Source organism: Chaetomium strumarium (genome assembly GCF_033439665.1).
Source record: "Chaetomium strumarium strain CBS 333.67 chromosome Unknown B0T15scaffold_5, whole genome shotgun sequence".
Lineage (NCBI taxonomy): Eukaryota > Fungi > Ascomycota > Sordariomycetes > Sordariales > Chaetomiaceae > Chaetomium > Chaetomium strumarium.
In genome coordinates this window covers 597,341-609,264 of record NW_026944433.1, presented here as the reverse complement: position 1 = coordinate 609,264, position 11,924 = coordinate 597,341, and the positions used below count along the sequence as shown (strand labels likewise).

General features: G+C 58.5%; 3 protein-coding genes across 3 annotated transcripts; 2 read left to right on the top strand and 1 right to left on the bottom strand.

Moving 5' to 3' along the window:
* Nucleotides 1-444: 444 nt before the first annotated feature.
* On the top strand, nt 445-3,720 carry B0T15DRAFT_398771 (Up-regulated during septation-domain-containing protein; the record flags this gene model as incomplete). Its single annotated transcript, XM_062864968.1, has 3 exons — nt 445-642; nt 706-1,493; nt 1,533-3,720. 3 exons carry the CDS (start codon nt 445-447, stop codon nt 3,718-3,720), a joined length of 3,174 nt encoding a protein of 1,057 aa, XP_062719827.1.
* A 690-nt stretch (nt 3,721-4,410) lies between these two features.
* B0T15DRAFT_535353 (beta-lactamase-like protein) lies at nt 4,411-8,189 on the bottom strand. The gene is made up of 5 exons (XM_062869494.1): nt 7,623-8,189; nt 7,454-7,551; nt 5,949-7,080; nt 5,204-5,879; nt 4,411-5,110 (listed from the first exon to the last, which is right to left on the bottom strand). Exons 1-5 carry the CDS (start codon nt 7,773-7,775, stop codon nt 4,536-4,538), a joined length of 2,634 nt encoding a protein of 877 aa, XP_062719826.1. The 5' UTR covers nt 7,776-8,189; the 3' UTR covers nt 4,411-4,535.
* Nucleotides 8,190-8,764: 575 nt separating this feature from the next.
* On the top strand, nt 8,765-10,769 carry B0T15DRAFT_512248 (uncharacterized protein; the record flags this gene model as incomplete). Its single annotated transcript, XM_062867967.1, has 2 exons — nt 8,765-10,055; nt 10,114-10,769. 2 exons carry the CDS (start codon nt 8,765-8,767, stop codon nt 10,767-10,769), a joined length of 1,947 nt encoding a protein of 648 aa, XP_062719825.1.
* Nucleotides 10,770-11,924: the final 1,155 nt, after the last annotated feature.

Here is an 11,924-nt window from a genome sequence, read left to right as displayed (position 1 = left end):
GGTTTGCGCTACCTAATAATTACAACCGATCCGGCAGCGGAACCGGCCCGCGGCCTGCAGCGTAATTTCCACGTGCAACCTGAGAGCTGAGGAGACATCCCGTTTTGACTGGCTTCAAGGGACCGAGATCCACTTCCGCGCAACCTCACATCTTTCTTTGAAGCAGCGCGCCGGAACCCCTAGCTCCAACTCATTCGCTGCTCTGCTCACTTCATGCACCCGATTCAAGTCACAGGCACCGAAGCACCCGTTCTCACCTCTGTCAAACGCCAATTCGTCGCTATCATTACGCATGACTTAGCAAACTAGGTCCTTCGAAGAACGCCCCCGCGAGAGAACAGAATATAGAGCTTCATTGGATCGCACTCGTCCCCCTTGAAATTGAATGATGTCTGTCTGAAGCAGCATTCCTGGTCCCGAGCTTTTGCTTTCCAAACGCCCACGATGAACGGCGCCGCGACGAGGAGAGGGGGTTCGGCAGGAGGGGCGGTCGGACAGAGTTTCAATGGCTTCACTCCCCCGGGGAGGATGCTTCCTCCAGGTGGTCCGCCCGCCGTAACACCGACGGCAAAGGCGTTGGTAGAAGGCTACAGAAAGGACATTTTCAGCGGCTTCGCGAAGGAGAGGCCACAGTCCATTCCCGTATGATCCCTCCCTTGAAGCGTGCCTCGGAGTGTCTTTTGTCTAACCAGCTTCCATGCGCAGTCCGATGAGAACCGGCCACAGAGTTCCGCACTCGTCGACCTAAAAGATCCCATTCAGGTGCATCTCCTGACCGAAACCGCCCTTTCCGACAGCAGGACGTTCGAGATTCTGTCGCAAGAGGAGGTGGACGACCTCAAGAAGCAGATCCAGTCCCTTTCCATGCGCATCGAGCAGGCCCGAGCAAACCTCGCGATACAGTCCAAGTACCGTGACGCCGCGATTTCAATGGCTAAGCTGTACTCGCCCTCCAAGGCGGACGGCAAGAGGAGGAGTTTGCTGAGCAATCGGATGAGCGACTCGGCGGCCAAGGAGGCGGAGATGGAAAGGCAGGCCAGCGAGCGTCGCTGTGAGGAGCTGGCGGCGGAGTTGTTCTCCCTCGAGAAGCGCCTCATGGAGCCTCAGCGGCGTCTACTGCAACACACAGCCGGCATTCTGCAGATGACGCACCGCGCCTCTTCCAAGAAATCCGGGCCGGTGCCGGTCACGCCAATGATGAATGGCATCCCTAGCAGCCCCGAGAGCCTCTACACCTACACGAACACCCGCAACAGCATGGAGATCCCCAGCGACGAGCTTGACTTCAACGACAGGAGTTTGTACCTGCCGCTGGACCAGCCGGAGGGCCCAGGTGCACGCCGGCGCAAAAACACCATCGAGATACCTCTGAAGTCGCCTATCCGCGAACAGAATGCGCAGCTGCGTGACCTGCGCGAGGAGCTAGAGAAAGTGAAGGAGGAGAACGAGCGGATTATGGAGGAGAACATGCAGCTCAAGACGGCGGAGCAGCAGTTGAAGAATGACTTGGCGGGGCTAACAGCATCGGAGAGTAAGCTCAGGGAAGACGAGGCACGTGCCAGAGACGAGATATCCCGGTTACAGTCGAGAGAGCAGGAGCTCAGGGAGGAGCACGCGAAAGCCCTGGAGGAGAGCTCACGCATCAGGAGCGAGACGTCACAACTGATGGACGAGACGTCGCGACTCAAGGATGCCGACTCGCGGCTCAAGGCGATCGAGCAGCATATGAGCGCTGAAACGGAGGCTCTCCGGGCGCAGATCACAAGCCAGCTACGCACAATCTCGGATACGGAGGCGAAGCTGGAGGTCTTGAACAGCAAGCTCCGGGATGTTATTGTGGGATTTCATCCAACGAAGAACGGGACATACGGAGGCCCTGGGGTTGCGGCCGGCTCTGGCGAGACCTTGCCAGGCCAGCTGGAGTACTTGGAGAGAGGCTTGGCCACCGCCTTGGAAGAGCAGAAGTTATATGCGGCTGAAGCATCCAGGGCCGCTGAAGACGCCGCCGCTGAGGCCTCGGCAATGGCGTCCTCTCTCAGCCAGGTGGAAGCGTCGCTCGACCAAGCCAGCGCGCGCGTCCAGGCTCTGACCCGGCAAGTGCAGGCCGTGCTGCAACAGACAGGTTCCAGCCTACCGGCGCCGGCTGAAGCTGATCTAGATCAGCAGCTCGAGTACCTAGAGGAGTCCCTCAGAGCCCTGGAATCGGAGCTTGGCAAGGCTCGCGAAGCGTCATCGTCTGCTTCTGCCAAGAAGCAGAACATCGAACAGGTTGACGCGGTCCTCATGGGCTTGTGGGAGATCATTCAGACGGGCTACGCCGAGATCGAGCAGCAAAGGGCCGCTCGACGGCAGAACCGCGCCCTGGGTCAGGGCGGCGATGACGACGACGAACTGTCCAGCAACGAGTTCGAGGGCGATACCAATGAGCCGTACTCCCTGCAAGCCTTCTCGACCAAGGTTCAATGGCTATACGCACAGGCAACCGGCCTGAGGGAGCAGAAATACATCCTGCAGCGACAAATCAAGCAGCAGCGCGAACTCAACAACCGCAGCGAATCCGAGAAGGATCGCGAGCTCAAAGCCAAATCCGACGAGCTCGAACAGACGCACCACCTCCTCGACGAAGCAGAGCGCGCTGCTCAGGAAGCCCAAACCCAGCTCCAACGGGTCCTCGCCGACATGGACACCCTCCAGAAGACCACGGCCGCCAACGAAGCCGCCTCGGCCTCCTCGACCAAGGCGATCCAAGACCAGCTCAAGGAGCGCACCGCCCGCATCGCCGCGCTGGAGTCCGAGGTGCGTGAGGCCGAGTCCCGCCTCGCCACCGCCGAGGCCAACACCTCGGCTACGCAGTCCCAGCTCCAGCAATCCAACTCGGCCCGCACAGCGGCCGAAGCCGAGCTCGCCACCCTCCAGTCCCAACTCGCGTCCGCCACCGAGGCGGCCAACACCGCCTCGGCCGAGGTCAGCAAGCTCCAGCAGGAGCTCCAGTCCAAGGACGCCGAGCTCGAGAGCATGAACACGATGGTGATCGAGCTCAAGACCGAGGTGGCCTTCACAAAGGCCGAGCTCGACGGCGCGTACGGCTCGCGCAAGCAGCGCGCCGCCGAGGCCGCCGCTGCCGCTAACAACAGCAATAATAACAACAACGGCAACACGGAGGAGCTCAACCAGCAGATCGTGCGGCTGCGCGCCGAGCTGGAGAATGCCCTGCGCGACCTGGAGGAGATCACGCGTGAGTCGATCGCCGCGGAACGGGACCGCCTGGAGATTGAGAGCAAGCTGGACGAGGTCGTGGGCGTCAAGTCGGACCTGGAGGCCGAGGTGGGTAGCTTGAGGGACCGGCTGGCGCGAGCGCAGGAGGAGCTCGATAAGGAGCGACTCAAGCCTGCTGCCGCGGGGACGAGAGGCGGGGCGGGGGCGAGTATGTTGAGCGAGCAGTTCCGTGGCATGATGAAGGAGGAGCGGAGGAAGTTCCAGGAGGAGTTGAAGGTGAGTTTTCTCTTTTCTTTTTCCTTGGTGGTCCTGACGGGCTTGGAAACTGGGAGAGAGAAAGAGAGATCGATACTAATGATTGCGTTTTTCTTTTCTTTTCTGCAGGAGGAACAAGCGAAACGCCGCAAGCTGGAGGACGAGCTACGCTCGATGAGGAGGGGCGGTCTCAGTCCCCTCCAGGCCACGCGCGCTTCTACTGCAAGGGGTACGCTCAGCCCCAGGTGACCTCTCCACGGAGGGAAGTGGATGGTGGGCAAGAGGGAGGAGCGGGTGGTTAGAGATGGCTTGGATGATTTACGGCTGCAGGGGGGTAGATGGCTTTTTCTTCCCCCGGGGGAGCACTTTTTCTTTTTTGGATGATTTTAGCAGTTTCTCATGTGGTGCCGGTTGGTATATACCCCATCGCTCTATTTACTTTCTGCCTTGAGCCTTGTTTGCAGGGCGAGCTAGCAGCGGATGTGTTATCTCTGGGTGTTGGTGGGTTTTACCGGAGAAATGGGCTTGTATGCTGAAAATTTGTTTGGATATGTCTGTCCTGCTTCAACCCTCGTAATCACTCTTACTACTAAGCTTTTGCATATGGGGGTACGAGATAGATAGAAAAGATACCTTTTTTGAGTTCATAGGACTTTTCATCGTTTAGCATAACAAGGAAATCAACATACCTGGTACCAGGTATTCTCGGCGACGAGGTGGAAGGACGTCAGTGAGGGAAGTGTTCAGCAGCGCATACACTCAATCTTATAGAACTACCAGTCGAGACGAAAATAGAGATACAATACGACGTATCTCCAAAAAAAAAAAAAAAAAAAAAAAAAAAATTGAAAAGCGAAATGACCTAGAAAACAGGACGCTATCCCATAACTACTAGTACTTCCTTTCCCCCTTCCCACCCTCTCTAACAAGCTCGTCACATCCACCCTCCCCCTAATTCACCATCTGTATCGATCTTCATCTTTCCCTTCATCGCACCCTCCTCCGCCCCCCAATCCCCAACACAAACTCCTCGTCTTTTTCTAAGTTGGAATAAGCGTTTTGTCTTACCCCCACAGCGGCGCCGTAACCTCCACGGCCCGTTCCACCACGGCCCTCACCCGATCGGCAAACACCTTGTTCCCGCACTCGACCTCCAGCCCTTCCAACCACACGTTCGCCTCCATCTTGTCCACCTTGATGTGCACCCCTGGCACGGGAATGCCCTGCTTATGCAGCCGCGCCAGCTCGCGCTCCTTCATCATAAGCAACCTCCTCCTCCTCCTCTCCTCCTCCTCCTCCTCTTCTTCTTCTCCTTCTTCCTCCTTCTCCTTGCGGTTGTTGGCTTGCTCATCATCCTCTGACACGTCCATGGACGCGCCCCCGTTCTCGGAGGAGGGCGACGGGGAGGGGGCCGGGGAGGGTTTTGGAGGAGGAAGTGAAGAAAGGGTGTGATGATGGGGGGGCAGTTTGGGCTCGGCGATGGGCGAGACATTGTCGGCGCCGAACTGGGCTTCCAGGAACAGCATCAGGCGCTCGAGGCGGTCGGTCGGGGTGAGGTTGGCGTGGAGATTGCGGTGAGGGAGGGTTAGCATGTCGGAGTCCGCGTGGGAGTGGGAATGGGAATGTTTATTTCCGGAGCCTGTAGGGCGGGTTTTTTTTTGTTAGTTCGGATAAGAAACTAAAAAGAAAAATAAAAAAATGGGAAAGGTTAAGTAAGGTAAACTAGGCTTACGCTTCACCGCCGCGGGACTGCTTTCAATCCCCAGGAGCACGGCCATGACGGCGTCAGCGATGCCGTCGTTAAGCATGTTGCCCTCCCACTCGAGCTCGACCTCGCCACTGGCGCGGTACCGGACGGTCACGCAGCCCATGACCAGGTAGGCGGCGACGACCTCGTCGATCGGGAACTCCTCGTCCACGTCCTCCTCCATCTTCCCGTTGCTCTTCTCGTCGCCGCTCTCGCCGTTCGCGCCAATCCCGCGGCGCGGCTTGCCCTCGAGCAGTACCTCGATGCTGCCAAAGGTGCCCTCGAGGCCCCACTTGATGAGTTCGATGCCCGCTGCACTCAGCCGCAGGCGCTGCTTGCAGGTGATGGTGGTCGTGGTGAGGCCGGCGTATTCGCGCAGGTCCTCGGGCGCCATCAGCGACATCTTGAAGTCGTTCTGGACCAGCACGCCCGTGATGAGCTGCGGCTCCTGCGTGCTGTCTTCCCGGGCCGTTTTCATCGGGTGCGGGATCGAGGCCAGCTTGCCGACCACCTTGGCTGTCTTGTCGGTCTTGAAGGGGATGCGAAGCTCCTCGCAGTTCCGGGGGCTGTAGACCTTGACCTTGTTGGTCTTGTTCGCGTTCAGCGACAGCAGCTTGGACTTGAGGCGCATCATGTTGTGCACCTCGCCGTGCACCAGGATCTGGATTGCTTTGTTAGCTCCACACTCCGGGACCGAAATGTGAGTTGAGACGACCAGGAACGGACTTACCACCACCGGCGCGGCAACCTCCTCGATGAACTCCCTGTTCTCGGTGCCGTCAACGTGGGCGGCAAACGAGAACTCCTGGACGGTACAGCGGCGAGGGATCATGACCTTCTCGGCATCGCCGCCAGGGGCCCGCCTCCCTCCGGCGGAGCTCCGGGTCATGACGGCCTGGATCTGCTCCGGCTCCTGCATGATCTGCTTGGCCATGGTGCCCTCGACACTGTAGCCGGTAATGATGACGCCGTTCTTCTCGCTCGGCGCCCACCGCTCGAGCAGCTCGCGGCTCACGCCGTTCTGCAGCATACCGGGGCTGGCGAGCATCACACAGCCGCCGACATCCTCAAAGCGGTCGATGCTCTTGAGCGAGCGGATGAACTTGAAATCCCACGGCCCGCCCTTGCCGGCGGCGTCCCCGGATGCCTCGGCCTCGGCCATGCGCTCCCGGAAGAGCCGCTTGATGTTGTCGTTCATGGCGCCGACGTAGGTCTGGTAGACCAGCATGCACTTGCGGGCCAGGTTGCTGGCGTAGTAGATGGGGTACTTCTGGTACTCCTTGTGCTTGGCCCAGTACTCGTCGAGGATGAGCAGCAGCTCCTGGGCGCGCCCCAGCGCGAAGACGGGCATGAGTACCCGGCCGCCGCGGTTGAGGATCCCCGTGATCGACTTCATCAGCGCCTGCTCCCTCTCGACCCGCGGCACATGCGAGGCAATGCCGTAGGTGGACTCGGTGATGAGCACGTCGACCCGGACCCCCTTCGGCACTTCGGCAGACACCAGATGCCGGTCCTGCTCCCGCGAGTAGTCGCCCGTGAAGAGGATGTTGAGGCCCGCGATTTCGATCAGGAACATGGCGGCACCGAGGACATGGCCGGCCGGGTAAGGGGTGATGCGGATGGAGGAGATGGTGTGCGTGGTGTGGTAGTCGATGGCCTCGATCATGGGGAAGGTGTTGAGATGGTCCTGCTCCGTGTAGACGAGCTGCGTGGTCGGATTGGATGACGTGTTGCCGACGCGCACGCTGTCCTGGATCAGCCATTTGTAGATGGCTTTGGTAGGATGTGTCATGAAGACGCGGCCGCGAAAGTTCGTCTTGGCCAGGACATAGGGTAGTGATGCCGCATGGTCGATGTGGAAACTGCCGCAGTCAGTCAGGAGGTGCCACAGAACTGCACTGCGAGGGGGGCGAGAACGACTAAGGGTCGCGGGCAAGCTTTACAGGGGGTGCATGCAGCGCGCAGAGTCAAAGCGGGCAGGCGAGGAGCAGCTCTGGGCAACGGGCGAGAAGATATTGTATTTTGATATCTCTTGAGTACACACAGAATGGTGGTGGATGGTACATGATGCGGGAGCGGGCAGGAGACTGATGAGCCTGCAATCCAGTGACAACAGAGTGCCACGGCGACTCTACGCAATTCCGGCCCTATCCCGGGATCCCGGGACGTTGCCCCAAGCCAAACGCCGCAAGACTAGTGTGCTGTAACGCGGGAGGTCACTCGGAGAAGACTTACTGGCTGATGAGAAGCACATCCACAGTGCTGAGATCAAAGTCATCGAAGAACGGGAGGGCTGCGAGCCCATCGTATGCTGGGTGCTGACCGGCATCAAGCTGCGGGCGTTGCATCCATGTCAGCGGATACAGCTGTCCATACTCAGACTCTGGCAATGAGAGCAACACACCATGACGGTCTTCCCCTTGTATTGGATGATGTGACAAGACCGGCCAACTTCGTTGCCGCCGCCCAGGCAGAGAAACATCAATTCATCGGCCGGATCGACTGGCTCTTCAGGCGCGGCCGATGCCATCGCAGAGGCCTTCCTCTTGGAAGCCATGGTGTGTGACCACGACGCTGGTCGTGACGCACGCCAGGACTTTCAATGTCTAATCTGCGCGTGTCCAACGCGGGTCCGAAAGGTGAAGATGAAGTTAAGGTAAAATATTGGCTTCCCGTCAATCAAGAGATCCTGCTTCTGTCATGCGACTTGTTGCTGGCTATGCAATTCTTGGGCTGCAGAGCGTCAAGCAATGTGTCTGGAGTGTCGAGATTGCCATTCGGCAAACCGATGACCCAAATCAAATGGCGATGCAGGACCCGTTTTCTTATGCGACACGCCTACACAGAGCCGATATTGAATAGGGACAATAGGAAGCGGGAGCAAGCTGATAAGGCGGCAAATCGAGATGCGGATGCGCGGTCAAAATGGAGGTTGGCCACCGCAACACCTTCTTTCCTTTCACAACACAACGTTTCCGATTCAGCACAAGTCCGGCCTTGCAGCTGCCAGAGAGCCGCAGAGCCAAGAAGTTCGAGACCCACAGCAGACGAACCGGCCTGACACGTGACCAATCTGAACGCGACAGACTCCACCGCGAGGCAACTGTCGCTAGTTTTGAACCCGACCTCAGCAAAAGCCCGGCCTGGCTTCTGCGGCACCTACGCTCGCACATCTATCGAACCCGCCGATTCCGCAGCTACCGAGCGCTCAGCGATTTCGAAAAGCCCATCGATTTGATTTGCGCCGACTCCGAGAAAGTGAAAACGTCGGATGGGCTCCGAAAAGCGCAGTCTTGCCGGCGAACGCAGGTGCGCCTGCCCGGGTTGCAAGTGAGCTCGCCAACGCGCCTCTGGAAACAACCGACTTCCACTTTTGCGCTCTGAATTTACCGACTTGGGCCTTTCTCGTCTCCCACAAAACCCGCCGCCGAAATTCTGAGCAACCCACCAAGCAACAACGCTCTTCCCGCTGCTATGCTTCTTCCACCTTCCGACACCCGCATCCCAAGAACGGAGCCGCGAGAGCAAACCGCGCCGCAACCTACCATGGCGCAACCGCAGCCGCAGGTGCCGCCGCAGATGTCGCAACCTCCTCACATGCAGCAAATTTCCCAGATGCCGCAAATGCCACAGATGCCGCAGATGGCCCAGATGCACCAGCGGCCATCGTACTCGCCGCCTCAGCATTCGCCAGCCAGCACCCCTCAACAGGCATATGCGATGCCTGCGATGCCTCCGAATAAGCGACCACGCACTTCTCCCGCCTCTCCGCCCCAAAATCCACAGTCACCTTACGCCGCTTCGCCCTACGCGGCCAGTCCCCAAATGCCGGCGGCTTCCCTCCCGCCTACTCCTTCTCAATACCAGAACCTCGCTGCGCCTGCTGCAATGCAGCAACACCAACAACACTATGCCCCGCCGCACACAAACGGCAACTCTGTGCCATCTTCCGCGCCGACGCCTACTCTTTCCCTTCCGGAAACACGGCCGTCCTACCCGCCGTCTCCGGCGGCTCAGGGTTCGCAACAGTACACCGCAGCAACGTTTGGACCGGTTGTCCCCCCGCCTCCCCCAACGCCAGGCACTATGGGCCCTCCGTCAAAACCTCCGGCAAAGGAGATCGAGTACGACGTGGCCGACTCGCTCGCCGGCACTGGGATTGACCTCCGCGCGGAAGAACAATATATGGCCGAGTTGTACGGCGGCTCCTTCGCTCAAGAGGCAAGGACCGGCCTACCAGCGAACGCCCCGGGAAGCAAGGGTTCCTTTTATGGTGCCGGGTTTGCGAATCAGCCTGGCGAATCAATCGTCGCTCCTAGCCAGGAGGCTTACGAGGCCGAGCTGGCGCAGAGAGTCTGGGACGAATCCGCTCAGCGGTTGGCTGTCATACGCAGCATCGAGATCCTTAACCCTTTCCTGATAATTCCTAACCTGCATCACCGGGTTGAGAAAATCGCACAGGAGCACGGACTTGGCGTGAACCTTGAACTGAAGAACGCGAACCCGGCCGGGAAGCTGAGACCTCCCCAGGAATTCCCACCTCCGAAGGTCACGGTGGGCACGAAGCTTGGACCGGACGGGGCCATGGTGGTAACCACAGGCTCATTCATACCGCATGATGCCTATCTGGTCGATCAGCTGGCGCTTCTGTCTATCGCCACCAAGCATCGACTTAGAGAGTTGATCGAGGACGCCAACGGCGTCGCCACCATTCGCCAGACGACGTCGCATGGAGAGATACCCGCAGAATGGGGTGACGTCGCAGTGCCTCTCCGGACCGGTCTGGATTCTCTCCCGGATGGCCCAGAGGGCGCTGCGGGCTCAAACCCACTCAAGCGTACGGTATCACCAGTTCTCTTCTGTCTCTGTCCCTGTTAACATGACGGTGTTTCTAGGCTCCTTTGATGCGTTCACACAAGGCTCGACCGCTAAGGGCGGCAAGCATGGTTCGAGAAACATCATGGAAGCTGTGCGCGACGGCGCCAAGGCCGATCGCGACGTCGAGGAAGCAAGGCTTCGGAAGCGGCAGAAACGCCTCAACCCCGAGCCAGCGCACAACGGATCCCGTGCCGGCTCAGCGGCGCCTGGCACGCCCGGCGCAGGTGCAGCCCCAGAGAACGAGGCCGGCGCCGCCAAAGCACCCTCCAAGAAGGAATTGAAGAAGGGCGCCGCGGCGGCAAGACTCGCCGAGGCTTCGAGCACGGCCAGCACGAATCAAACGCTCAGCACGCTCATGGGCGGATTCGGCAAGAAGAGGAAGGAGTATTCTTGGATGCAGAAGTCGGGCAGCGGCGCCAGCACGCCCAGGCAAAACACGGGAGACGCGGGCGCGGCTACGGCCGGAGGCGGCGCAAGGGTACCCGAGAAGACACAGCTTACGGGAGATCCCAGATACCCGCGACTCGGCACGTGGCGCGAGGACAAAGAGAAGGGCAAGAACATACAGCTCAGGGACTGGGTGACGGCGCTGGAGCTGGACGCCATCGAGATCAAGGCCATCCAGGACGCTTATCTCAAGTTGGACTCGTCGACTCCCAAGGACAGGAGCTAGCCCGGCAGGTAGACTGACTACCTTACTGGGCTTTCCACGCCCATCTTCTCCGTCCGTTCCTCTTTACCGGTGTTCTCCCGTCCATCATCATTGGAATCAGAGAGAATCTAAGGAGGAACAAGGGAAGAAATGGCAGGGGAGACGATGATAACATTATATTCCTTTCATAACACGGCAAAAGAGGAGAGAACCGGAAACCTCACCAACGGAGGCTGCCAACGGATAGGAGCCTCTCTTCGCCATCTCGAGACTTTGTAATTCCTGTTTTTTTCTCCCCCCCATTGTTTGTTTTCATCACCGGCTCTTTGTTTGGGAGTCACTCATACCTAAGGTAGCCAGGCGTTCTTGGCACAAAGGATTCTTCACACTGGTTTGGTTTGGTTTGGTTTGGTCTGGCTCTTAGTCTGGGCACAGCATCCCGGGAAGGAAGGGAAAGAGAGTGTGTGTGTGTGCTGCACATTGCACTTGGCCGCACTGAAGGCTGTTTTGTGTCTCTTACTCTCCCTTAGGGGGAAGGGGGGGAGTGGAAGGGCAGGTGGAAGGGGGGTTGGGTTTCTGCACTGGGAGTGCACTGGCTTGAGTGCGTGAAGGCATCATGTCCCATTGCCCATACCCGTACCCACACCCATGCGATACTCATTTGCCAATTAGATAGATCAATGGTGGATGACTGCTTGCCTAGGCCTAGGTATGGTATCTATAGAGTTGGGTTGGGGCACAAGTGAGAAAATTGGAGTATGCATAGCATAGCCTTACGAGGCGACCCTGTTCTCACTTTGGCTTAGGTGATCCTCCTAGTGAGTGAGTGACGGTCGCTATGTTGAGTGTGTGGCAGACAAGACATCGGACATTCAGCCACTAGGTTGCTCCCCAGACTCCCCAGACTGCCTCAGTGTCCATCCCTCTTTGCTCAGCCCAAGATGGCCATGCTTGGTCATATTTTTTCGCTGTGGAGTGTGGACTTTCTTCAGACCGGGTGTACAACGTGGTCTGTGTTTCAACGAGGCTGGTGTAGAAGATAGTGGCACTGGAGATAATGGCAGTACTTAACCAGGCACAGATGATGTGTTAAGTCCCCAAGTCCCTTGTTACTGTCACTTTATAATGGAAGAGTCGGCACTCTACCCTCAATCGGGTAACATCTCCTGATTATAA